Source organism: Pinus tabuliformis, chromosome 3_1, assembly GCF_031772625.1.
Source record: "Pinus tabuliformis cultivar Carrire ecotype Pingquan chromosome 3_1, CPIR1, whole genome shotgun sequence".
Classification (NCBI taxonomy): domain Eukaryota; kingdom Viridiplantae; phylum Streptophyta; class Pinopsida; order Pinales; family Pinaceae; genus Pinus; species Pinus tabuliformis.
The window spans coordinates 265751352-265779188 of record NC_142301.1 but is presented as its reverse complement, the minus strand read 5'-3'; the positions used below and the strand labels follow the sequence as shown (position 1 = coordinate 265779188).

At 41.7% G+C, this 27837-nt stretch overlaps 1 protein-coding gene across 1 annotated transcript in view; it reads left to right on the top strand.

Moving 5' to 3' along the window:
• LOC149186815 (transmembrane and coiled-coil domain-containing protein STS1-like) overlaps nucleotides 1-27837 on the top strand; it is a 280446-nt gene that overhangs the window by 203690 nt on the left and 48919 nt on the right. The window contains exons 8-12 of the mRNA XM_089411146.1: nucleotides 474-544; nucleotides 648-783; nucleotides 1093-1152; nucleotides 1262-1344; nucleotides 1465-1541. Of these exons, the coding sequence (XP_089267272.1) occupies nucleotides 474-544; nucleotides 648-783; nucleotides 1093-1152; nucleotides 1262-1344; nucleotides 1465-1541 (427 nt within the window). The remainder of the gene's footprint in view (nucleotides 1-473; nucleotides 545-647; nucleotides 784-1092; nucleotides 1153-1261; nucleotides 1345-1464; nucleotides 1542-27837) is intronic.

Here is a 27837-nt window from a genome sequence, read left to right as displayed (position 1 = left end):
ATGTTTTGCTGATTTGACATAAGTAAAGGGCAACTCTGTTAAGTGATTTGAGATCATAACTGAAGAAGTAAAGGGCCGTTATAAGTTATAACTTCTGTAAAAGTGAGTTTTCAGATCTGGTTTATGTGTGATAAGTTTCCCTAGAGGGATGAAACTTATCAAGATAGTTTGGTATCTTTTCTCCTCAAATTGCCTAAAAGTTTGGACTGTTAGAAACTTAAATATTGTATTCTTTTGGCTGCTGTTTTATATTCTATTTCCTAACAGCCCTAAGGCTGAAAAGATCTGGAAAACCTTTAGTCAAAGAGATGAGATTTCTGTTTTGCATTAAAATCTGAAAAAAACAATTTTAATTTGAAAATTTCTATAGCATTAAGCATTGCTGTAACTTCGTACTTTATCTTTTACTACTCTTTTTGTCCCCTTTTCACTATCAATGAACATTCATAAATATTTGTGTCTGCCTTGTACAGATATGCACTTAGGTGGGAATCAAAAAATTTGATTGCAGTTAGCACAGCAATACAGGACTCGCTAACATCAAGTAAATTATCAGCACTGGCTAAAGATCAAATGCACAGACTTGTGACAAGTAGTAATATAATTTTCCAGGTTTGTTAGTAACATAATTATAATTTTATTGGCAGGTATTACAACAGAATTAATGAAGCAAGGTGCAATGTTAACGGTACTAAGCACACTTGTGGCTGCCTTGGCTTGGCCTACTGCATTGCTTTCTGCAACAAGTTTCATAGATAGCAAATGGACAATAGCGGTGGACAGGTTTGTATATTCCTGAATGCATCCCTTATCTCCCAAGCCATGCTAGTACATGGGCACCTAATTTGTGCGGGGTATCCATTCCAGGTCCAAGTCTCACCCATTCAATCAAAGTTAAAACTTTATATCCACTAAGCTACTTATGAATAATAAGAAGCCTCTGTTAGGCGGAATTGAAATTTGAAGTTTCTTGTTAAAGTCAATTTCACACATAAGTAAGCATCTTTATATTCTTCTTACCTTTTGGGTATAACCAATTTTCAGATCTTTGCACAATAATTCAAAAGGTATTATACCTTTGTAATGTTTCAGATCAGACAAAGCAGGAGTACTTCTTGCTGAAGTGTTGTTGAAGGAGTTGCAGGGGAACAGGTCTTCAACTGTCAACACACTAGTTTCACAAGCATTGAGAAAACTTGCTATTCAAAGATTGTTATCGATTATGCCTTGCATAATTGTTGTTCTGTTTGACATGCAACAGGCCTGTGACCCTGATTGGATTTTCATTGGGAGCACGCACCATATTCAGATGTTTGGAGGAGTTGTCCAAAAAAGAGGAAAGTGGTAGGTCACATGATAGTAGGTATAGATTGAGGGTACAGGCTAACATCTGCAATTCCATGCCCAAATTCGCTGCAATAATATGATGATGAAGTTTCTTAATTTTACTGTTTTTTTTCACAGCGAGCATTGTGGAAAGGGTAGTTTTCCTTGGAGCTCCAATTTCCCTTGAAACTGAACGATGGCAGACTGCTCGGAAGGTCTGTTTCTCTCTCTCAGTAGATTTCTCGTATTTCCTTGTATTTGTTATCTAGGAGGCATTGGGGCATAAATGATGAATATGGCACATTAAATGTTTAATGAACTAACATCATTCACATGCCATTTTGAAATGCTTTGTACTTCAATCTTTATATTCTCCAATGTTGACATTTTTGACACGTATGTCCAGTTGCACAAAAGCCTCGATCTTGTGTGACTGTTGTGGACATTAATATAATTCCTTTGCTCTCACTTTTTTTCAGTATCATGCATGAATATCTTCTGATGATGGACTAGGCTAGTATAGTCTGAAATGTTGAGAGTTCCCATAAAGAACTGGACAGGGTTTCCATAAGCTAATCAAAATATCGTATGTGTAAGTGGAGTATGTGACTGTTGTGGACATTAATATAATTCCTTTGCTCTCACTTTTTTTCAGTATCATGCATGAATATCTCCTGATGATGGACTAGGTTAGTATAGTCTGAAATGCTGAGAGTTCCCATAAAGAACTGCACAGGGTTTCCATAAACTAATCAAAATATCATGATGTGTAAGTGGAGTCACTCCATGGGAGTTGAGAATTCGTTCCTACTGGCGACTGCATAAGCTTTGTTTTGTCTTCTCAGTTTTGTCACTAGTTAAAAAAAAATATATCTTGTTACCCACCATTTTGTGGGTGATATCCCTAGGAGAATTTTTTTCTCTGAGTTGGTCCTGAGCCGGAAGCCAGCAGCCCCTTGCAGCCACCAACTAGCTCATTGTGCCATTTCTCCACCACCTGAGCCAGCCATGTGGTTCCTCACCCATCTGTCATGATCGTATGTTTGAAGGTGGGCCTCTCGAACCTAAAGGTATGCCGTGTCATTTGGTAATTGAGTATTGTGGTTTGGTTATCATGGGTACTTTTGGGCATTGATTAATGGGGGATTCAACAGAAAGAGTGGGCTAGGTCCATGCTCGTCCACTAGACCTCTTTTGGATGTTAACCTTGGACCCTAGTCCCGTGGGATCTCTATTGACTTTTGGGCTCTAGGGATGGTACTACATGGGAAACTTTGATTTTGATTGCTTGGTCTCGCTCCCTCATCCACACATATCACTCCCCTTCCACTCATTATAACCTTATTCATCATTTTTCCCACCTGGGTCCACATTCCTCCACTGGGTCCACATAGGGTTAGCCTTCCCCCTCCCCTTATCCATGCCTTGGGTCAGGCCTAAAATGATGCCCCGAAGGTTGATGCAGCTGAAAAGAAAGGTAAAAAGCATAATTAGCCACATTCAACAGGAAAATGTACCACAAAATTCAAAAGATGACCGAGACAAACACATTTAGCATGTGGGAAAAAGCCAATACATGAGCTCTACCCCATAATCATGGCCATCACCCTGGTTCCTATAGGCCCTAGATGAGCCTCCTTTATCATTTAGGAACCCATGATTGTCCCCATCTTTGGTGGGAAATCCACTGCTTTACCTTACACATCATGCTCTTATCCCTTCAGGCCCGAGCAACTAATCAAAGAAAAATCATAAAAGGAAAAAGGCATATAAAGAAGGGTGGAAAAATCAAGGCACCTCATGCACCACGATTGCTCCCTCCTATATGTTATATACCCAAGTGAGAGCTTCCCTTTTATTAGCTATGTTGAAGTTTCTAAGTTTACTTAACTTAGAAACCCTTCATGCACTTTTTCTGATTTATTCCTACCTACTTGTTATTTTTCTTTAACAAGTTATTTACACAGTAAATACTGAAAACAAACACAAGTGCATGTTCAACATATTACAAATCAACAACTAAAAGAAACAAGAACAAACACACCACATGACACCATTATTTTTGGACCAATGTCTCCAGAAAAACCCAATGCAGGAAAATCAGTGCAACGATTTATGGGTTTTCTTATTAAGCAATACCTAAGTAAAATCTGGGTGCCGTAACTGGCCTACCCAACAGAGAATTTCCTTGGCAGCTATACCTCATAGTTTGAGAGAAATCACCTGATTGAAACCTCAGAAAACCCTTCCAGTAGCTCCTCAGCACAAAATTGCTCCTGCAACCCCAGCGTCTGCCCAATCTGGACTGTGTCAGTCCCTCTTTGTCTCACGCTGGCCCTGCGTCAGCCTTTCTTGGCTTGTGTTAGCCCCAGAAGGCCCTGCGTCAGCTTGGGAGCCTTTGCGTCAGCTACGCTGGCCCCTCTGGTGCTCTGCGCAGCACTTGGATGCCTCTATGTGGCCCTGCGTGAGCCCTTGCTGGCTGTGCGTCACCCTCCTTGGCTTCTATGCTGCTCTCCCGACACAATCTCTGCCTTCTTTGTTTCTCTGTACTCAATGCCCCTCAGCTGTTCTCCCGATCACTGATTCTATCTCTCTTGGAAAACTCTACTTTAGAGAATAAAATGACTGATAATCTGGTGTTCTCTCCAAGTGACCCTCAAGCCTCCTCTTATACTTTTCCTGTTGACATCTCAACGGCCAAGATTAAGTCCCTAATCAATGGCTAAGATTAGATTTGGCTTGATTCATGTCTTTTGGACCACTCTAACACAGATTCATATTAATACACAAAAATATTTTATTTTCCCCAAGTTTAGACTTAGGGACTCCATTAAAAATATTAATTATTTTAATATCTTCTGATCTGTTTAGAATCTGCCCAAACCCTTTCTGGGTATTGGAGATCTCATGTTCCCCAACCTCTCCATCAAATTTCGTGGCTAGAGCACATCCGATACTACCTCAAATCAACACTCCCTCTTAGCGGGGACTGTGCTCTAGCAATACCCCTCACTGAGTATTACTCTGATCATCCGGCATCGGTACTTGTGCTGATGCTAGGCCTTCTTGCCCACCATCCTCTACATTGCTACCTCCTGTACTGCTGCCCATGGTTCTGCCACTGCCACTGCTACATCTGTACGACAACTCCCTCTGCATCCTTGCTGCTGCTGGTCCTTTCTCCCAGCATTGCATCCGCACTGCACCTCCTCTCATCATGCTGCATTATGCTGCCCACTGCTGCATTGCAACTCAGTTACTAAGAAGTAAGTAACTGATCTCCCAACTGACCTCCCTGTTGGGCTAGAAACACCCACTGATGCTGAAGCTCCCTCTGCCGCTGACAAGTGCTCCCTCTCTCTGACCTTTGCACTGCTGCAACACCTCCCTGCATCTCGCACTGTTGCACACCTCTCTGTGCCTTCTTGCACTAGTGCAACACTCCTGTGCCTCTCGCACTGCTGTAGCCTGCTAGCTTTGCGCTGTCTTGGGAATCCTACACTATAGCTCTCTCTACCGCTCCATTCACATCTATCTCTACCCACTCAGCCAGTCCTGCTACTCCTCGTCGGGGCTCCCATAGCAAGGTCTAATCCAAGAGGCTGAGTACCTCAAGGATCTTGCCCCTCATTGTTTGTAGTCCATCTGACTACAGCTCGATATCTCCCCACTTCTACTCAAGTGGGGCGTGTGCACTCATGGCACAATCATCGTTTGTCAAAACTTCCTTCTCTGCCCGTGCTGGCGCTGCTTTAGTCTCAAAAGACTCTCCCTTACTCTTCTTCCTTGGGCACTGGGTCGCATAATGACCCATCTCCTCACAGTGGAAGCACTTGATGTTGGAGAGATCTTTCTTCTTCCGATTCTCCTGCTTTCTCTCAGATGCTAGGGCCACATCCTGCTCCTTTTGCTTGACCTTGATCCATTTTCTGTTGCTACCTGTCTTTGACTGCCCTCTGATCTCTTCCTGGCGAAGAGCTGCCCACATCTCGTCCCAAGGTGGGAGAGTCCCTCTGCCCAGGATACTTTGGACAAACACTTCCCAATCTTCTGAGACAACATTCAGGGCTATCCTCACCATAAGTTCCTGATCTGGTGTCGCTCCTATAGCAGTCAACTGGTCTCGGATCTCATTCAGTCCTCTAAGGAAGGTGTTAATCGATTGACTCTTCTTCATCTGATACGACCTCATCTGGTTCTCGAGCAGCATTCTTCTTTGCACAGAAGTATGCTGGTACAGGTTCTTGAGAGCCTCCCACATCTCAACTGCCATTTCCTTCTCGGTTATATATGGTACCACATGATCCTTGGCCCCGTCAAGGATAATGCACTTGGCCCTCACCATCACCTCTTCATACTTGTCGTTATCATTGGGGTCGACTGGGATAGCTATAACCTTCAAGGCAAAGTTCTTGACACGATTCCTATTAAGCACTGATAAGATTCTGGCCTTCCAGACTGCGAAGTTCGATGCTTCGTCTAGTCTATCCTGGTCTTTTACCCTGTGAAGTGCCATGACACTACTCTACTTCCCTCCTAGAAGTTCTCTGTTCAACTCCTCTGAGTCTCTACTTCGCGTTTGGAAGTTCTCTTCTGGACTCCCTCTGGGTCTTGATTTCCCTCCTGGAAATCCTTCTACCGCTTGTCGAGATGTCCCCTACTCTGATCGTTTTGTGCAACTGCACTGCTGATACAGGTTCCTCAGCTGGAAACCCTCAGTAACAACTCCTCTGGCCCTGCTCTGTCAGGTACTGTTCTGACTACAGTACCTCACCAGCTCCACTCTCCAATATTCTTGTAGCCTTCTAGACCCAAAAAACTGCCTCTCTGTGAACTGCGTCAACCCCTCTCTGCCCCATGCTGGCTCTGCGTCACTTCGGATGCCCTGCGTCTACCTTGAGATGCCCTGCGTCAGCCCTCTGGCCCTCTGCATCAGCCACGTGGCCTCTCTGGTGCTCTGCGCAGTTCCCAGCTTCTTTTGCGTGGCTCTCGCTGGCTCTGTGTCACACTTCCTTGGCTTTTGTGCTGCGAGAAACAGTTTCTGTCACCTCGGGACAGCGGTTTTCTGCTGCTATTGCTCCGCTCGGCTGATGTCTTTTAGTCCTCCTGTGATCTGCAATCACGCTCCGATACCATGTTGAAGTTTCTAAGTTTACTTAATTTAGAAACCCTTCATGCACTTTTTCTAATTTATTCCTACCTACTTGTTATTTTTCTTTAACAAGTTATTTACACAGTAAATACTGAAAACAAACACCAATGCGTGTTCAACATATTACAGATTAGCAATCAAAGGAAACAAAAACAAACACACCACATGACACCATTATTTTTGGATCAATGTCCCCGGAAAAACCTAATGCGGGAAAGCGGTGTAGCTATATGAGGGTTCTGTTATTGAGCAATACCAGAGTAAAATCTGGGTGCCGTAACTGGCCTACCCAACAGAGAATTTCCTTAGTAGCTATACCTCACAGTGTGAGAGAAATCTCCTGGTTGAAACTCCAGAAAACCCTTTTGACAGCTCCTCAGCACAAAACTACTCCTGCAACCCCAACGTCTGCCCAATCTGGACAGCGTCAGCCCCTCTCTGTCTCACGCTGGCCCTGCGTCAGCCCCAGGAGGCCCCGCGTCAGCGGTGGGAGCCTCTGCGTCAGCTACGCTGGTCCCTCTGGTGCTCTGCGTAGCACTTGGATGCCTCTGTGTGGCTTTGCATGAGCCCTCGTTGGCTCTGCGTCACCCTCCTTGGCTTCTGCGCTGCTCTCCCGCCACAATCTCTGCCTTCTCTGTTTCTCTGTACTGAATGCCCCACAACTACTCTCCTGATCACTGATTCTATCTCTCTTAGCAAACCCTGCTCTAGAGAATAGAATGATTGGTCATCTGGTGTTCTCTCCAAGTGACCCTCAAGCCTCCTCTTATACTTTTTCTGTTGACATCTCAACGGCCGAGATTAAGTCCCTAATCAACGGCTAAGATTAGATCTAGCTTGATTCATGTCTTTTCGACCACTCTAACACAGATTCATATTAATACACATTAATATTTTATTTTCCCTAAGTTTAGACTTAGGGATTCCATTAAAAATATTAATTTTTTTAATATCTCCTGATCTATTTAGAATCTGCCCAAACTCTTTCTGGGTATTGGAGATCTCATGCGCCCCAACCTCCCCACCACATTTCGTGGCTAGAGCACATCCGATGCTACCCAAAATCAACAAGCTACCGTTGTACCCCAACATGTGGCCCAGGGTTGCCCCTTTCATTCCCTACTCCATTTATCACATGCCACCAGCCTTTGGAGGATGTACCTTGTACATACTATTCCCTTTAAAGGTAGAAACCACCTAATAGGATACTTGGTTAACCCAATACTCCATTAAAAATATTAATTTTTTTAATATCTCCTGATTTGTTTAGAATCTGCCCAAACCCTTTCTGGGTATTGGAGATCTCATGCGCCCCAACCTCTCCACCAAATTTCGTGGGTAGAGCACATCCGATGCTACCCCAAATCAACAAGCTACTCTTGTACCCCAACATGTGGCCCAGGGCTACCCCTTTCATTCCTTACTCCATTTATCACATGCCACCACCCTTTAAAGGATGTACCTTGTACATACTATTTCCTTTAAAGATAGAAACCACCTAATAGGATACTTGGTTAACCAAATTTGGAGCTTGGAGACATTCGCACATGCCAAAGCCCACTATGGAAGGGCATGCCATTATGAAGTGCCCCCCTGTTTCCCATGGTTTGTAAGCTCTTTAACTCAATTTCCTTTGATGACTTGTTGTACAGGAAGGGTAGGGGACATTACATCTTATGCAGGATTGCAGATGGTCTTCATTTTGGGTTTGGTTTCCCTATAAAGGGTCCTAACCCTCCAGAGGGCTACATTGGGACATTTAGGGTGTGTGTTGAGAGCCATGGGCCTACACAGTAGTAAGCAACACTCCATGGACCCCAGAGATGTTCAGAGATTGCTCGAGATTCACGTATTGGACAAAGAAGATGCACCTAGTTCACCATGCCCAACCAACCCCACAGTTGTACCATGGACTTGGTAGATGACCCAAGACGTGTATGCTGATGTGGCATCACTTACACCATCATCTGAGTCCTTATAGATTATACTACAAACATCTTTGATCTACTTGGAGACCCATGAGGTTACTTGTGTGCCTTCACACCCATTGGGAGTGCCACATGTTTATTATTTGGGTACACTACTTTTGGGAGTCCTATTCATCATTGTGGCACTTGTGGACTTCATTAGGCTTCTTAGAAGGCCCAACAACATGTATTATTGATCATTCAACCTCTTGAGAGGCTTATTCTTTTGTTTATGAGTTAGTTTGGTGGGCTTGTCACCAAAAGTTAGTTTTTTTGCACATTATTTTATTCTAGGGGCTAATGTAGGCCTAATTAGCTAAATCGAACTCTTTAGAAGTGTATAAATTCAAGTGATGTGAATTCATTTTAGGATCATCACTTGGATTGGACTTGTATCTCTCTTGAGAATTTAGCTATCCTTCTTGGAGGATGAATTTTGGAGCATGGAATGAATATTGATGTTTGGATTGTTTTTTTCTTGTCTTGGAGCTTCTTGATTGGAAAATTCTATGGTTGTGAGTCAACTTTGGATTGAGTGGAGACAAGTAGATTCAGAGCGGGGATATATGGTGCGTAGATTGTGCCTTGATGAGGATTGGTGGAGCAAGATAGATTTCTTGCTAAAGTTCACAACCCCTGCATTTGAGCTTCTTCGGAATGCTGACACTGACCAACCTTTCTTAGGAGAGGTATATGATGGCATGGATTCCATGGTTGAGAAAACTATGGAAATCATTTCGCAAGAGTCTCCACAACTTTTGTTTGTTGATGCTCATTTTGCTGATTTAGTCAAGAAAATCATTGTTGATAGGTGGAACAATTTCAACACTCCATTTCACACTTTAGCACATGCCTTGAACCCCAAATTTTATGATGAGGAGCTTATTCCTCAAAGCAATAGGAAGAGGAAGGCACCCCATAAGGATAGAGAGGTGGCTAATGGGGTGAAAAAGCCCTTATGAGAATGTTCCCTACTCATCTACACAGGGAGGTAAAGGAAGAATTTGCCAGTTTTGTTGCAGGAATAGATGATTATGCAAATATATCGTTGGAGGAGAGAAGCACCATGAATCTAGTTAGGTGGTGGATTTGTCATGGAGCAAATGGTGTACATTTGCAAAACCTTGCCATTCGTATTCTTTCACAAGTGGCAAGTTCTTCATCAGTAGAAAGGAATTAGAGCACTTATGGTTTTATTCATTCTGTGAAGTGCAATAGGTTGGGCTCACAGAAGGAAGAGGATCTTGTTTATGTGCACTCCAAACTTCGCCTTGCATCTCGTAGGGGTCCAGAATACAACAATGGTCCTTCTAAAGAATGGGATGTGAATGCAGAAAGTCCTGATTTAGATCTCTCTCTTGCTGCCCTGAATATTGAGGTCTAGCCTAGAAGTGGAATTGGCCCATCATCTTCTTCAGCAACACCATCCACTGTTGAGCATGCTTCTGCTTCTATTTTTGATGAGGATTAGTCTTTTGATTCTATAGTTCTTGCAGCCTTATAGTCTTTATTGTACTTGCAACCTCTTATATATAATAAAGGCTGATTTTGAGATTTGGATATATAATAAAGGTTGATTTTGGATATTTCGATATTGTTATTTTCCTTATGTGATCATTCATGAGTAAATGTGATGTAAATTTAATCATAATGTTTAAACTTTAAATGTTATAAATTATAATGTATCATGCATGCTTTATGATTTCACATAACATTTCTTAAATGTCCTAAATTCTAATATATATATATATATATTCGCTTTTCCCTGTTTCCAAAATTTGGGGGGGTCGTGTTTTGTACCCGTGCACGTTTCAGAAACTCGTACTTGTTTCCCCGTTTCGTGCAACTTAGCCATGAGGATATTTTGACATGTGATGATTTGTGATGATATAGGACCCCAAGAGGAACTAGAGGTAACGAAAATCGTCTAAATCCGAGGTGTAGAAGTCAAGATATTAATTTTTGAAGGTTATGTGTGAGTTTGCACAAGGCGAAGTCAAGTCGACCTAGCTGTTACGAGGCCTAATGAAAGTTAGACAGGCCCTAAAATGCAATTCGATGGAGCCCTTGTATTGGATATAAATACAAGGTGAAGTCATTTGATATATCCCAACTTCCCAAGTGCACTTATCATCAAATAGGAGCTCTGAAATAGGGTGCCAGTTTGAGGCAAAAGAGAGGAGACAACACGACTGAGTTTGGAGAGGAACTCTTTGTGGTTTTGGTGCATATTTTCTGTGGAAAAGGCCACAACTCTTAGGTAGCTAGAAAGGTGACTTAAGGGCAGATTTATGGATAAGTTTTGAATGTGTCCTCCTTTCCATATCATGCCGCAAGAGCAGAGGTAAGTTGGGTGAATTCTGTGCTATTTGTGTAAGGTATTGTGTCTCTATTTAGGCTACAGGAGAGGAGCTGCTACAAAAATAGGTTGGGTGACATGTTTGAGGGGCCGTGTGGCTTAGAGAGGCTCTACCCTTCAAGCCGCAGTCACAAGAAGGCTCAGCGTAGTTGAACAGGTGTGTAAACCCTTGCTAGGAGGCCGAGACCTATTGCCGTAGCATAACCGCAGGCTGTAAGGTGATTTGAGGAGGATCCTAGAGCTGAACAATGTGTGGAGAAGACCTTGTAGGGACAACAAAGGAGACAACGATGTTGAGCAAGGGAACAAAATTAATTGAAGCAGGCTAGGGTTGCTGGTGTGCCCTAACCAGAGCTCAAGAAAGTGTAGATCCCAAGGCAATGGGGAGCAACAGTGTTGTAGCAGTGACCTCTTGTAGATGTTTGATTGCTAGGTGGATGGTTGGTGAAGACTGTTAGAATCCAAGAGGAAGGGTGGTCCTAGTGGTTGGATGCCCTAACCAATGAGCAAATGCTATAGCATGTATTGGACACTCGTGGTCTAATGGAGGGAAACGTGAGAGTGGATCAAGTGTAGGCCTAGGTGCACCCTAAAGAATTGTTGATTTCTGGTAGCATCAGATGTGCTTTAAGTCTCCAATACCCAAAATCGTTTTGGGAAATTCCACCTATAGACAGTTTTATTAAAATAATTAATTATTTTTAATGGAACCCTAAGTCTAAACTTAGGAAATTAAGACTTAGGAAATTAAAATAATTAATGTGTACTTATCTAAACTGTGGGTGTAACTTCTAGAAGAAGACGAGGATCGAGCCAAAATGATCTAAGCCATTGATTATAAGTTAATCTGGGCTGTTGGTTGTCCAACAAAAAGATATAAGAAGAAGCTTGAGGGGCACCTCCAGAATACATCGAATAGAGTTTAGAAGATCGAATTTCTGAAGTAGAGCAGCTGCAAGAGAGAAGTTCGAAGTGAGCTTTTGCAGTGAGGGGCATGGATAGTTCCGGTTGGAGATTTCTCCTGATTTGGGAGTACTCAACAGAGGAGGCAGAGAGAGATCTAGGAGAGGCAGCACAGAGCCAGAAGACGCTGGCGCAGGGCCACACAGCATTGAGGGAGTTTGAAATTTGCTGGAGGGTTCGATTTCTGTAGCTATAAGCTGGGGTGTGAGACCGGGAGAGCAGAAGTCAGAATCTCAGAGGCAAATCGATCAACCGGGAAGAGTGACGTAGATCCTAGACAATGTGACGCTGGGCTGACGCAGACACTGCTCAAAGGTAGCTAGGGGTTGTTCATTCAAGGGTCGGATTAGCCAGGACTTCCAGTGATAGTGTGAGGTAATCTCACAAATCTGTCTGTACGTGATATTCTCTATAATTGTATTGTCAGGAAGGCATCCAAAGATTGTATTATGAAATTACTACTGCATAATACTAAAACCCTCAGAGCTGTTGCACCGGTTTTCCCGCATTGGGTTTTTCCGGGGACATTTGTCCAAAAACAATGGTGTAATGTGTGTTGTATTTGTTTCTTGTTCAGTTTCTTGTTTCTGCTTATAATTTAAATGGTGTAGACTGTAGTGTACTAGTTTCGATATTTACTGTAGGAAACAGTAAGTAACTTGATTGAGAAATTAACAAGTAGGAGAAACTTAATCAGTTGCTACAGTAGAAATTTGGGCATCCAAATTTTCACATGGTATTGAGCCCAAGAGAATAGTGTCGGAAGAGCGCAACGTTGAAGGAGGAAGGGAGTTCGAAATTCCTGCAGAGGCAACAATTCGAATCCCATGAGGGTTTGCGCAGTTAGGCCAGGAGGGCAAGATTTTCGTGGTAAATCTCTCTCTGAGTGAGTCGTTAGAGAGGTATCATTTCCAGATTGAGATTTGTCAGCGATGGAGGGAGCAGCGCAGCAGAAGCTTTAGCGAAGAGGGATATCTAGTGGGACGCAGTTTTTATATGCAGTTGCTGGGAAAAAAGACGTCAAAGGGAAGAGAGAGACACGGTTGAGGGAATTCTTCCTCAGAGGACTTCCAACCAAGGAGTCTGAATTCTCATTAGCTAAGTAGCAACGGAGAGGGGAAGATCTAGAAGCACTAACAGGGAGTATGTAGGCCAGTCTAGTGCTACACAAAGGAGAGAGGAGGCTATTTGACTTTTTCGATTGTCAGAGATGGCAGCCAATGCACTGGGAGATTAGGATAGGTTGGATGGGGCATCCAACTATGTGATCTGGAAGGCAAGGATGTCATGTCTTCTGGATGAACATTTTCTCAAAGTCTACGTCGACAACGTGGTAGATGAGCTCGCGGATCCAGATCCGCTCAAGAAGTACAGGGGAGAAATGGCGAAGACAAAAAGAATGATCCTCGATGGAGTGAAGGATCATATAGTCTGTCACATCACTAGTAGAAACACTGCCAAGGAGATGTGTGTTAGTTTTTGGTAGCATCATAAGTTCTCTAGCCTTGAAAATTGGTGGACAGGCTAAGGCACATGAGTTCTAAAGAACTTAGAAACCGTTTGGTGAAATTCCTCCCGGATTGTATTTTATTAAAATAATTAATATTTTTAATGGGGCTCCTAAGTCTAAACTTAGGAAAATTAAAATATTAATGGGTATTAATCAAATAAGGGTGAGAATGATCTATAAGGCAGATCAAGTCATTTTTTAATCTTAGCCATTGATTAGAGACTTAATCTCGGCTGTTGAAGACTCAATAGGAAAAGTATAAAATGGAGGCTTGGGGTTCATTTGGAAATACACATGGAGAGAATGAATTGATCTAGAGTTTGATTTCTGGGGCTAGGAAGTTGAGAAATTCGAACTAAGTGATCATTCAACAACAGAGGGGCGGTGAGAATACAGGAGAAGGACTTTCCGGTGAATACTAACAGAGAGGCGAAGAGAGCTTGTAGAGAGGCAACGCAGTAGCTGAGAGCGCTGACGCTGGGCCAGTCTGGGCTCACGCAGCCCTGACACTGAGTAGAAAAGTTGCTTGTCATGCAGAAGCCGGAACTACCGGGAACGACCGGAACTCTCGGAACAACTGGGATAGCTGACGCAGAGGGCAGAAGAAGTGACGCAGGGCCAACGGAGAAATAGCCGGGGTTAGCCAGTCTTGTGTCGGATCAGTCAGAATTCTACCAGGTGAAATGAGGTAAAACTCACTTAGATTTCCGCCAATATTTTATCTGTAAAGGATTGCTAGATGAGCATCCTAGATTTGTATTCATATATTTCTCCTGCATAATAGTAAACCCTCAGAACTGCTGTACCGGTTTTCCCGCATTGGGTTTTTCCGGGGAATATTGTGTCCAAAAATAAGTGTGTCCTATGTATCTTGTTCTTTGCTCTGTTTTCTGTTTCATGAGATCAAATATTTAACTAGTGTGGGCCGCAGAAGTAATTTGCTTCATTATTCAAGAGAATAACTTGATGAATGTAATTTAAAAATCAAGTAGGTGAAGTAGATTCAGATTTGTTGCAGTAGGGGTTCCTTCAGAGTGTAGGAATTTTCACAATGTGGGATGCATTGTCGACGCTATATCAAGGATCTTCCGAGCAGCGGAATATGTACTTAGAGGAGAAGATGAGATCTATGCAGATGCAAAAGGGGGAACACATTGATCCGTTCCTTGCAAAGTTTCAAGAGACCCAAGATGAGTTGGCAACTATGGGGTCAACATCTTAAGGTTCTGAGATGGTAAGACTGGCCCTAAATTCAGTTTCTGAGGAGTGGCAAGTCTTTGTCCAAAGCATCTTGGGTAGAGCAACTTTGTCAAACTATGATGAGATGCGGGCAACTCTGAAGAAAGAGGAGCTGCAGAGGGACTTGGTCAAGTGTAAACTTGACGAAAGCAACAGTAGTGTGTTGAAGCCCAAGGAGGAGGAAGAGAATGCAACCCTTGCATCCAAGGGGCAACAGGAGCAACGAAAGAAGAAGAAAGATGTTTTGAAGATCAGATGCTTCAGGTGTGGTGAATTCGGTCACTACGCAACACAATGTCCTCTTAGCAACGACAAAGATTAGATGCATGATTCGAAGGTTGCAGCCGCGAAGATCAAGGAGGATGAGTTCACCATGTCAGCCCAGGCATCTCCAGGAGGGAGGTGGGGAGATTTAGAGCTGTAGTTCGAAAGAGCTACAGATGGGCAGGATCCTTGAGGAGCCCACCTCTTGGATCAATAACTTGCTACGGGAGCCCAGATCAGAACTAGCAGGATGGACTAGTGTCAGTTGGTGCAGAGGAGTGCCAGAGTGACAATTGCAGTGCCTAGGAGCGCCAGAGATTGAGCAACGCAAAGCAGAGTTAACATTAGTGGACTTGGATAGTGCAAAGGTCAGCAACAACGCAGAGGCTTCAAAGAGTCAGCGTAGAGACTAGGAATAGTCAGAACTCCAACAACGAGATGCATCATACTGAACACTTGTTCAGTAATTGGGATGCTTTTCCGATGCTGATGTAGTAGTAGAAATAGTTGGAGAAGATTGCAGTGCAGATGCAGTATTGGTAGTGGCAGTGCCAGTAGTAGCACAGATGTAGAATTGAGAGTTGTAGTATGGATGCAGTGTTGACAGTGGCAGTGTCAGTAGCAGTACAGATGCAACATTTGTGCAATAGTTGATGAACAGGATGTCGGACATCAACAACGCAGAAGGAGACGTTACAAAACAGAGTGATGCTTCAGCAGGTTGCATTGCTAGAGCACATTCCTCGCTAAGAGGGAGTGTTGATTTCTGGTAGCATCGGATGTGCTCTAAGTCTCAAAATTTGCAGGGAGGCTTAGAGACATGCATTCTTCAATACCCATAATCGTTTTGGGAAATTCCACCTAGAGACAGTTTTATTAAAACAATTAATTATTTTTAGTGGGACCCTAAGTCTAAACTTAGGAAATTAAAATAATTAATGGGTATTAATCTAAACTGTGGGTGTAACTTCTAGAAGAAGACGAGGATCGAGCCAAAATGATCTAAGACATTGATTAGAAGTTAATATGTGTCGTTGGTTGTCCAACAAAAAGATATAAGAAGGGGCTTGAGGGGCACTTGGAGAACACATCGAATAGAGTTCAGAAGATCGAATTTCTGAAGCAGAGCAGCTGCAAGAGAGAAATTCGAAGTGAGCTTTTGCAGTGAGGGGCAGGAATAGTTTCAGTTGGAGATTTCTCTTGATCCGGGAATACTCAGCAGAGGAGGCAGCGAGAGATCCGGGAGAGGCAACGTAGAGCTAGAAGTGGTTGACGCAGGGCCACGCGGAGGCAGCGTAGGTTGACGCAGAGGCAATGCAAAAGCCTTAAGGGAGTCTAAAATTTGCTAGAGGGTTCGATTTCTGTAGCTAGAAGCTGAAGTGTGAGACCAGGAGAGTAGAAATCAGAATCTTAGAGGCAAATTAATCAACCGAGAAGAGTGACACAAATCCTAGAGAGTGTGATGCTGGGCTAATGCAGACACTGCGTAGAGGCAACCAAGGGCTATTTATTCAAGGGCTGGATCAACGAGAACTTCCAGTGATAGTGTGAGGTAATTTCACAAATCTCTTTGTCATTGATATTCTCTGTAACTGGATTGTCAGGAAGGCATCTAGAGATTCTATTTAGAAATTACCAATGTTCCACCAAGGTTCCGGGATGAGGGGGCGAGGGAGCGAGGGGGAGCGGGAGCGGCCTATGCAAAAGCGCCCCACCATTTTTTAGGAAATGTGGGGGAGCGTCAGGGTCTTAAAAACTTATAAATGTAAAATATAATTTATAAATTGAGTCCACTATGACAATTTGGTTTGAATTGAAAAGCTGCAAAGCATAATCATTGATATGAATATCTTTATCTAAATTTCTAATATCATATAAAATAATAAATTTAAAATTCTAATTTATAATCATACAACAATGATTATACATTATAACAAAATACAAAGCCAACAATACCGCCATCTTCAACATTCTGATAATACACAGCAAACCTCAACAATGTCGTTGTAGAAGATCACTGTAGATCTATTCTTCCTGCATCTCTATTATCAATAAAAGATCTTAATATCAAAATCTTAACACTTCTGTCCTCTGCAACTTCAACAATATGTTATCAAGGCAACTCTGTTCAGTTCTAGGCCAAACTGCTATAATCATTGGTGAGTTTTGCCCATCTGTAGATAGTATCAATTACAAGGATATACAAAACAACAGTGTTGTGTTATGCTCGTGTGAATTCTATTGTCAATTGTATATGTGTTGAAGAGTGACTGTTGTGCAGACTCCTGATGGCATAACAAGATGCTAATGCCTCTGTCCACTGATGCACATTTGTGTCTAGAACATTACTCATACTTCTATCATAACTCCAAAAATCTACAATCTAAACTTGTAGTTTCCATATCTGACAATTTGGCTATATGTATTACAGCTTCTGCTCCTTTAGTTTGAAACTCTTGTTTAAATTGAAATTACAATGACCTCAAGGATTATTGTAACTTGATTATACAGATACTTGTAAGACACCAGTTAGGGTTACTTAGAGAAATCAAAAATACTTCAACGTGATCGATGTGTCTTTTAGAAAGCAAGCACTGCCACACAAAAGTTAAGTTAATTTGATGCTGAACTTATTTGCCTTCTAATATTTCTTATTGTCACAAACTGAATTCTTCACAAGAGGGAGCCTCTAATGTTGATCATCCATAGTGAATCTTGAAGAGCCGAGCTTTGAGAGAAGCAGAGAAGCATTGATGAGTAACCACTTCAGGGATGATCTCCTCACAGAATGTGTAGGGTAATATTGAGCAGCAACCACAGATAAATGAATTTGTTTGGATCAAACTCAGAATTTGTCTAATCAGAGGGCCGACGGTTCATAGTGATAGAAATCCTCAAGATCTGTCTTCAATTCTGTCTAATATGTGCACTCCAGAATTCCTGCAAATAACCAAATCACATTACCAATGTGATAGCCATATCAAGGGTCCATTCTGCAATCTGCAATGTTCCAACAGATGCCATCGAGGTTCCATGCATGGGAGTGATCAGATCTAGTAATAACAACACACACAGCACGAAGGCTGTGTGTGTTGTTATGTGTTCACCCTGCCGTTTTTATAACATGAAACAGCTAAATTCCAAAACCCTACGCTTAGTTTAACTGTTAATTAAAGATTAGTTTTAGGGTTAAGTTAATTAAAATCGTTTTTTTTGCATAAACGTGTGCCACGTCCCCCCCCCGCCCCCTCTCCTCCCCCTTCACCCCCCCACGTCCCCTCATGTCCCCTCACGTCCCCTTTTTTGGAAACGCCCCCTCAGGAAAGGGAAACGACTCCTTGGCACACCCCCCTGAGTTTCCTCATTTTTGGGGACGTGGGGAAACGTCCCCTACTCGTCCTCAAGTCCCTGGAGCGCGGGGGAGCGAGGAAACTAGACCCCTAGGGGGGGGGGAACACTGGAAATTACTATTGCATAATAATAAAACCCTAAGAGCTGCTACACTAGTTTTCCCGCATTGGGTTTTTGTGGGGACATTTGTCCAAAAGCAACGGTGTAATGTGTGTTGTATTTCTTTCCTGTTTAGTTTCTTGTTTCTTCTTATAATTTAAATGTAGTTTGTAGTGTATTAATTTCAATATTTACTGTAAAAAACAGTAACTTGATTAAAAAATTAACAAGTAGGAGAAACTTAATCAGTTGCGTAGTAGAAATTTGGGCATCCAAATTTTCACAAGAACAACTTGGAAGGATTGTAGAGGCTTGCTTCATGCCCTTCGTTCACCATCTTGATCGACTAAGGTGGTTGCTAGAGTTGTAGAAGAAGAGCTCAAGGGTCTGATTAGCCAGGAGAAGTTTGAGTAGTCCTAGACTTGCCTTGTGGAGAAGGATATCTACAACAGAAGAAGGGAAATCCTCTTAGCTCGTGTTCATTGTGGGAGAAGGACATCTTGCAGTGATAGGTGGAAATCCTTTGTGCCCTATGTTATTCTTCATTGGAGGTGCAACAAGACTATAGTGGTTTTAAGTCCCTGAATAGTTGAGGAGCAACAATGGGCAGTTGAGAGTTGTTCACAAATGAAGTTGTGAACAACTCGACTAGAGTCTGGATGTATTGATGTGTTGAAGGACTAACGATCAACGAGAGAGCAAGTTAGAGTCGAGATTCAATGGCCAGATGGACTTGGTGCATTGATAGAGGCAAATGTTGCAGATCAGGAGCCGAAGGACCTGGCATTTGTGTACAGGGTACGCCCAAGGCAACTGTAAGGAGCTCTACATTAGCTAGAAGGTTAGAGTACTTTGTTTGGGGTAGATTGGTGGTCATCACTATAGACACCACGCCCTAGTTGTTGTATATCTTGTATCAATGGATATTTGAGGGCCATTATCCCTTGTACGGGAGCCCTAGACTGTTGCATTATCTAGTTGGATTAATATAACGAAGTTGGGTTGTACATATTTTGTAAAAAGTTGTCTATATTGTGCACGTGTTGATTTACTGTTGTATTTTATTCCATTGTTGCAAAGTAGACTTGTTGTGATACTTGGTTTGGTAGCGCTAGTGATTTAAGACTCTATCCTAGACAACAATATCATGGATAAACAACATTTTGCACATTATTTTACTTTAGTGGAATTATTAGGCTAAAATATGCCATTCAAATCCATAGGATTGTATAAATAGAAGAGAGGCATTCTCTCATTCAACATCACTTGGATTTGTATCTCTTTGGAGAAAAGATTTTAGACCTACTATTGTTGGATGAATTAGAGATCAATTAATGCATTTTGTTGTTTGGATATTTGTTATTTGTCTTGGAGATTCATTTTTGCAAGTATAATGGATGGATATTATCTTAATGTCATGTAAGTGCTTTCTATTATGCGAAATTTTACATGCTTATTGTCTAATGTATGAACTGCTATTGCTATGGTTATTTGTGCCCTAACTGTGATACGAAATTCTTGAACACTTGCTAATCTTGGATCGTTGCATATGTTATTCATTTTGGCAAGAAGATCAAAGCATTTCTAGGGGTGGGTTGACTCTTTAACCTTGAAACTCCATTACTTGGTAAGTCGAAGTATAAATCTTTCTTGTGACCTTGTAGCTACTTCTCTAGGTCGTGCGAAGTAGCAGGAAGGCTCCTTGGTAGAGCATAAATCCTTAATCAAATTCACTTTGACTGCATTCTCCATAATTGGCTAGGCACTGGTCTTAGGTCCTTGATGATCACCCTAAAATTTTCCCTTCACACTTTTTTTACCCTAACCCTAGAGGACCTAGCTAGGGCACCCAACAAATTCAATTCTAGCCATCAATTTGTTGAGCGAGTTGGCAAGGTACTGCGCCAAGATGTGCTCCACTAGCCCTCCAAATTTGAAGCAAATTTGACGGTTGGTTTGTGAGATACACCAAACCCTAGCTCCAAAATCAATGGGATTTAGGTCTTTCTAGGTTAGTGGCTTTCTAAGGGATCTCCTATGCTTGAAAACTCAAAGGAAGTTCATCTATTTCTGATCTCTTTTTCCCCCTTGCTTGACCTAGGCTCTTTGTTTGAAGATTCACTCGAAACCCCAGGTCTTGTTTGGATCTCCTTGGGCTTCTTTGTGGTCCCACATCTCTACCATTTCTTATTTCACAAGGCCACTTAGAAACCTCTTCTCTTTAAGAATCTTAGGTCTAGGGCATCCCTTGTCAAGGAACATACCCATCCCTGGCTCTAGGCTTCCTTTTGAGCCTTTCTTAGAGAGCCCCATACCATGCCTCAAAGGCAAACAAACCCTATCATCTAAGTCTCTCCTGTGAATGGGCTCTAGGAATCACTGCCTATCCAATCATTGACTTATCATTTATAGTGACTTCCCTCATATTTGGACTCATCACATCTGTGAAAGTTCGTGAAGAGCAGGGGACATCGACTGAGGTGACAGTGGGTTCTTGTCCCATTGTTGCCACTTGATCTAGTTGTAGTCCCATAGGAACCCCTCCTAGGACCCTTGCTAAATTGAGCGGTAACAGTACCTACTAGTGAAAGTTGCAGCATTGGATATTGTGTGTGATTGGTAGGTGGTCCCATCTATAGGTCTGGGCAACTTAACTAAGGTCTAGGTCCTCCAAAGGGACATATTGACACCAATAGGTGATGTGTTGAGAGCCGTGGGACCTTGGACAATTGTAGATCATCATTCACATCCATGGGCACCTTTAGCACCCAGAACGTTCCTGCATTTGCTTTATTATTCATGGGATGATTCACCCGAGCCAACATCCCCCCAACTGTGTTAGCAGTGATCACATGGTTTGGCAATTGATTCAGGGCCCAGATGAGGTTTGTCTCATACCTTGAGACATGGAAAGGCTAGCACTGTCTTCAATGCCCTCAACATTAGAGCAAAATCAAACTTATTCATCACTTGGAAACCCATGAGACCTAGTTTTGTGCCCCAAACCCACATTTGGGGGCTACAAGATGATTTTCAAAGAGATCTAGGGGCCAACCCCTAGACCTTGATTTTAGGAGCCCTCTACACTTGTCATGGAACCAAAGGAGGTCAACATAAGCCTTAGAAGGGCCTACGGTGGCATGATGTCAACATTTCAACCCTTTTGTTGGGAGATTTATTATGTTTCACATTGGCTACAAGGTCGGCCTGTGACCTTGATTAGTTCTTGCCCATTATTTTAATGTTTGAGGGGCTTCTAGGCATAATTAGACATTAGTAGCACACATATATATTAGAGATCATTCATTTGTGATCTCTCATCATCTCATTGTTGAAGAATCTAGGGCAAAGTAGTGTAGTGTGATTCTTCGTTACTTGATAACAATTTGTAGAGTATTTTTACATTTCCTTATTAGGTTATTCTTCTTCTTATTATTATTAGTGCATATGTGTGTACTTCATCAAACTACTACCAAAACATAAAAACAAGAACACAATATGTTGGCTATCTACTAGGGCCAAAACCTCTCCTCTTGAGAGGAAAAACCTTTAGTGAATTTCTCTTATTGAAGCTTCTATTGGTTAATGCCAAACCCTAGACCCCTGGCAAGAATATCCTCCAAGCACAAGTTAAGTCCTCTCCTCCTTTCTGCACTTTGTTCCCCGTCACATAGGCTTCCTCCTTCCAACACTTCGTTCGCCAACACTTAGACCTTCCTTGAGTGAGCCTTCTAGATCAGTTGTTCCTCTTCTATCCCTTGCTCAAGTAGACCTCTTCTTTGACCAACCGAGATCCTTCTTGAGATATGAGTGTGTGACTGTACTGATGTTCTGCTGCCCTAGTTTCTCGCACATGTGGGAGGATTACTAGGTGTTATATGCCCTTCTCTCCTTCGATTGAGTGTCTTTCTTCTTCGCTGGAGTAGGAGGCCTTGTAGGCCTATATTTAGCCCCAAACGAAGATAGATGAGTGTCTATGGATTGTTGTTGTCCTAGCCGCATCGACAACCCTCTGTTTTCCTCGCACGTGTGACTACAGTAGCCCTAAAACATACCTCTTGACTTCGGTGGTATACCCTTCCTCTTCACTGCCCTTGGAGACCCTTTTCCTTCCTTCTTTCTTGCTTTTCACCTTCGCAGATTTTTAGAGCTCATTGAGTACATTATAGAGGAGTGGACAACCTCTATATATAGAGGTCTATCCCTCCATTTAGGCCGACTAGTCACCTTGTTTGTAAGCCGACTTTGAGGATTGTTTGTAGGCCGACTTGAGGATTGCTAGGAGGTTGATTTGTTGAGCAGAGTTTGGATAGTTTCCATGGTGGTGAAGCATGCTTGAAGGAGCTTCTTAATGGTGCCATTGCATAGGAGTAAACTTGACTTTGCTTGGAGGGTTTTCCTTTGACTTTAATATATATTTATACATGGTGTATGATGCCCTTAAGGTCTTCAACATAATTCTTTTGACTATTTGACTCACCTATGGCACTTTAAAATTTTAAATAGTGCTAGACCTATTTCAATGAGCAAGAAACTCATTGACATATATTATAAAAATAATATTTCTTTTACTTGAATAAATACAAATATCAAAAGTATATTTATTAAGACCAAACCTAGTTACATTTCCTTCAACACTCCCTCTTAACTAGAGAGGTATTCATACAACATTACAAGGTGTTTGGCTATTATTAGCCTTGAAGAATTCACATAAGAGAAACGGGATTTGCAATCCATCTGCTATAACATCATATCCATAAGAATTGCCATAGTGCAAGGCCTTGACTAACAACTCCATCTCTCTATGAGACCATGAGCTACAATGTTGGCAAGACCAATGATTTATAGACACCTTCATCATTGTCTCTCAAGATACATACCCACCCGGGTGTTCTCTGAGTATGACCTTGTAGGACTATTCTTATCTTGGGTTCCCAACCCTCAAAGAATATCGGTCCTCTTGCCTACTCTTGTCTTGGATGCCCTACACATCCTCAAAGAGTATTAGATGCTAGATGATTACCTAATCCTCCCATTCTTTCTTCCCAAGTGAAGACAAGAATGTTGTGTCTATCTTGTGTCTACATTTCCATTCATGGCCTTCATCTAGACTTACGGTTGTTAGTCCTAGTCTAGTGCATGACCCATGAAATGGAAAACACAATTCTCACTCCTTTGTAATCAGGGGTGATCCAAAACTCCCTCTTGACCAGGGACCTGTCAGAGCTCCCTCTTAACTAGGGACTCTTTCATTCATCAACAACTTCTTCGTGGGTCCTTCCGCTGCTTGGTCTCCTTCCTTTCTTTGATGTCATGAAGTCTTTGTTCAAACTTCTTCTAGGTAGGACACCATCCATTGATCACTTTCCTTCCTGGTTTTCCAAGTCTTGCTTCCTTCGTGGAAAGTGTCTTTCTTGTCATCTGGCTACTCCTTTGTCATTTGTCCATGCTTCAGAATACTCTTCTCATGGATGCTTCGTTGTACTTTCTTGTTTACATGCTTCAACCTAGTAGCCCATCATGACTTCATCATGATATTGTTTCAACATTGCTTTTTCTTTTGTTGGATGGCTTCTTCATTATGACATATCTGTAGAGTAGAATCAGTTATCTGCATCTTTTATATCTCTAAGGCCTTCATAGGTGTCAAGGGCCCTTTCTTCCTTTATTAGAGTTGTCTTGCCTTCTTTCGAGAGATATCTTCAAAGTATCTTGTGAGATAGTGATTCTCGGTGATCATGGTGCTCTTCCACATGCTTGATCTCTTTCTTCATTTGCTTCTTATTAGATAGGTCAACCATCTTATGCTTCTTGTGAGAGCATTCCTTCATTGCCTTCTTCTTGGACTTGTTAGCATTTCTTCTTGTTTCTTAGTCAACAATCTTATACTCCTTATGTGAGCATATTCTTTTGTTGACCTTCATTGCATTGTGGTACATGCCTTCGAGCATGTTGTTGGTGAAAGAGATTCTTTCATGCTTGATCATGTTATAGAACTATCCCATGATTCGCTAATAGACAAATGATAACATGACTTAAACTTTGATGCATATATACCTCATCGTGATTCTTCTTGGATCATCTTAGCTTCGTTTGGTTGTCCTTGGTGTGGCCCTTCTTGCTTCATCTTAGCTTGCCTGCATATCATCCTTTTCTTGAATCCCATGAATGGGATTCCCAATGAGACATCTGCTTTGGTTCATGAACTGTCTTTTGAAGATTCCATCATAGGATCTTAAAGACCCTTGCCTTGCAAATGTTCCTTTTCTTTTGTTGATGGAGCTCTTCTAAGATTCTTAATCATGATCAATCTTCCTTTCATCTTGGATGAGGTCCTATACTAGGTATGCTTCTTCTACATGAGTCTCTTGAGCTATATCTGCCATGCTCCTATATTCTAGAAGGTATTTCTACTTATGCATTTTTGTTCTTATCATAAATGCTACATCTTCATGAGTATCTAAAATTCTATGTACATCATGCTTCTAGATTCTAGATGATGTTTCTAGCCATGCAATTTTATTTTATTCCTACATGCTCCTATCCTACTCAAAACTTTGAAAGAAGACTTGAAGTAAAGAGTTTGATGTAGTCATAGTAGAGATCCGGAGGATCTTCCTTCTTTTGCTTCTTTTCTTCTTCTTTCATCTCTTGAGTCACGTGAGCTTCTTCCCTCTGTCTTTTGTTGTTGTTGTCGTTCTTAAGCTTAGGACAATTCCTTTTGCAGTGTCCATATTCTTGGCATCAAAACATTGGATTTTGGACGTCTTTGTTGTTTGTTCTTCGTGGACCAAATTTGCCAAATTTCCCCTTTCTCTTGGCCATGGTAGCACATGCTTGCTCCTTTGATCCCACATCTTCTTTTGCTTTGAGTCTTGTTTCCTCTGTCCTGCATAGAGATCACATTTCGTTGAGAGTGGTTGCTTCCTTCTTGGTGTGAAGTTGCCCCAAGCCTCAGGTAGAGCATTGAGTACCACAGTGGTCATTTCTCTGTTAGACATGACTTCCCCAAGCTCTTGAAGTTAATCTTTCATTTCAAATATTATCATGAAGTAGGGAGCTATTCCTTCCTTTGTTATCTTCATCTTTTACAATTCATTCCTCAAAGATATTACTTCTCCAGTTGTGGATACTAATAATAGCTCTACTAGCTTATCATAAATTTGAGACATAGAGAATGAGAGAGTCTTTGATTGATTCTATTAGAATCCTTTGAGCTCTTGTCTCATCCTTATTGTAGTTAGCTAAGGCTTGAGTTTGTTCCTTAGCAGGGAAAGAGATATTCCCTTTGACATGTTCTAGGAGTTCATTCTCCTTGAGAAGTAGACCAATCCTCTTCTTCCATGTAAAAAAGTTATTGGTACCTACCAATTTATTGCTTTCCTTGCAAAAAGACATTGATGTATATTTATAAGGGGACATATACTTGGTAGATTTTGAGATGTAATGGATTTGCTTCCTCCTTGAAGACTTGATGGCTTACATTCCTAGGATCTTGATGTTCTTCAAGTGGACTTGCTTGATGATGAGATTTGTTTGATGATTTGTAGCTTGATGTAGGTCCTACTTCAATCTACTCTTCTTTGTAGGTGCCTTTTTGTAAGGCTTTTCTTCTAGCTTTGTAGACCTCCTTGATGAATGATGGATTGTAGACCCTTCTTATCCTTGAAGTGATTGAGACTTCTAGGCTTGATGCTTGGACTTTGTAGATGCTTCTCCTTGATGAGTGTTCTTGAGTTTCCCTTTCCTTTATGTGTCACCTTAGCTCTGATACCATGTTGAAGAATCTAGGGAAAAGTAGTGTAGTGTGATTCTTCGTTACTTGATAACAATTTCTGGAGTATATTTACTTTTCCTTATTAGCTTTTCTTCTTCTTATTAGTGCATATGTGTGTACTTCATCAAACTGCTACCAAAACATAAAAACAAGAACACAAGATGTTGGCTCTCTGCCAGGGCCAAAACCTCTCTTCTCTTGAGAGGAAAACCCTTTAGTGAATTTCTCTTTTTGAAGCTTCTATTGATCAATGCCAAACCCTAGATCCCTGACAAGAATATCCTCCAAGCACAAGTCAAGTCCTCTCCTCCTTTTTGCACTTTGTTTCTCGGCACAATGGCTTGCCCCTTCCGACACTTCGTTCCCCAACACTTAGAACTTCCTTGAGTGAGCCTTCTAGATGAGGTGTTCCTCTCCTATCCCTTGCTCAAGTAGACCTCTTCTTTGACCAACCAAGATACTTCTAGAGATGTGAGTGTATCACTGTATTATTGTTCTGCTGCCCTAGTTTCTCGCACGTGTGCTAGGATTATTAGGTGTTATATGCCCTTCTCTCCTTCGTTGGAGTAAGAGGCCTTGTAGGCCTAGATTTAGCCCCAAACAAAGATAGATGGGTGTCTATGGATTGCTACTGTCCTAGCCGTAGGGACAACCCTCTGTTTTCCTCGCACGTGTGACTGTAGCAACCCTAAAACATACCTCTTGACTTCGGTTGTATACCCTTCCTCTTCGCTGCCCTTGGAGACCCTTTTCCTTCCTTCTTTCTTGCCTTTCACCTTCACAAATTACAGAGCTCATTGAGTACGTTATAGAGGAGTGGACAACCTCTATATATAGGGGTTTGTCCCTCCATTTAGGTCCACTAAAAGGCCGACTAGTCACCTTGTTCATAAGCTGACTTTAAGGACTATTTGTAGGTCGACTTGAGGATTGCTAGGAGGCTGATTTGTTGAGCAAACTTCGGATAGTTTCCATGGTGGTGTAGCATGCTTGATGGTGCCATTGCATAGGAGTAGACTTGACTTTGCTTGGAGGTTTTCCCTTTGACTTTAATATATATTTATACATGGTGTAACATGCCCTTAAGGTCTCCAACATAATTTTTTTGATTATTTGACTCACCTATAGCACTTTAAATAGTGCTAGACCTATGTCAATGAGCAAGAAACTCATTGACATATATATATATTATAAAAATAATATTTCTTTTCTTGAATAAATACAAATATCCAAAGTATATTTATGAAGACCGAACCTAGTTACATTTCCTTCAACACTCATCACTTGGAATTTCGGCCCTCTTGAGCAATTCACACTTTTCTCTTGTGGATGATTTTGGAGTAATCTTAATAAACTTTGACATTTGGAGCTAATTTGTCAAACATTGGAGCTATTTTTTGGATGAATGGAACGAATTTTCTGCATGTTATCTTGTAAGTGCTTTAGATGTTGAAAATTTATTTTCTTAAATGTTTAATATATAGAATTTTGTTGATTTTAGCAATTGCAATTGTGCCCTATCGTGTTGAATATCTATTGAATTCCAATCTAGATGATCTATTGCATGTGTTCCTCATAATTAATGTGTAAACGAATAGTGGTGAGCTCTTGGTAGCTCTCCCATGAAAAATCCATCTTCCATCGCATAAGTAATTGTTGGAATTTTGCTTGCTAGGGCATCCAAATTTTGGCCTCCTTAGAAGCTCTTTGGCTAATCTAATGCATTAAGGACTCCATACTCCCAAGAAATTGTTGGAAAAAATGGATAGTGGCAACTATTAATTTGATTTTCCTTAGCTTTAATATTTGCTTGTGAACTTATTAGCTTTC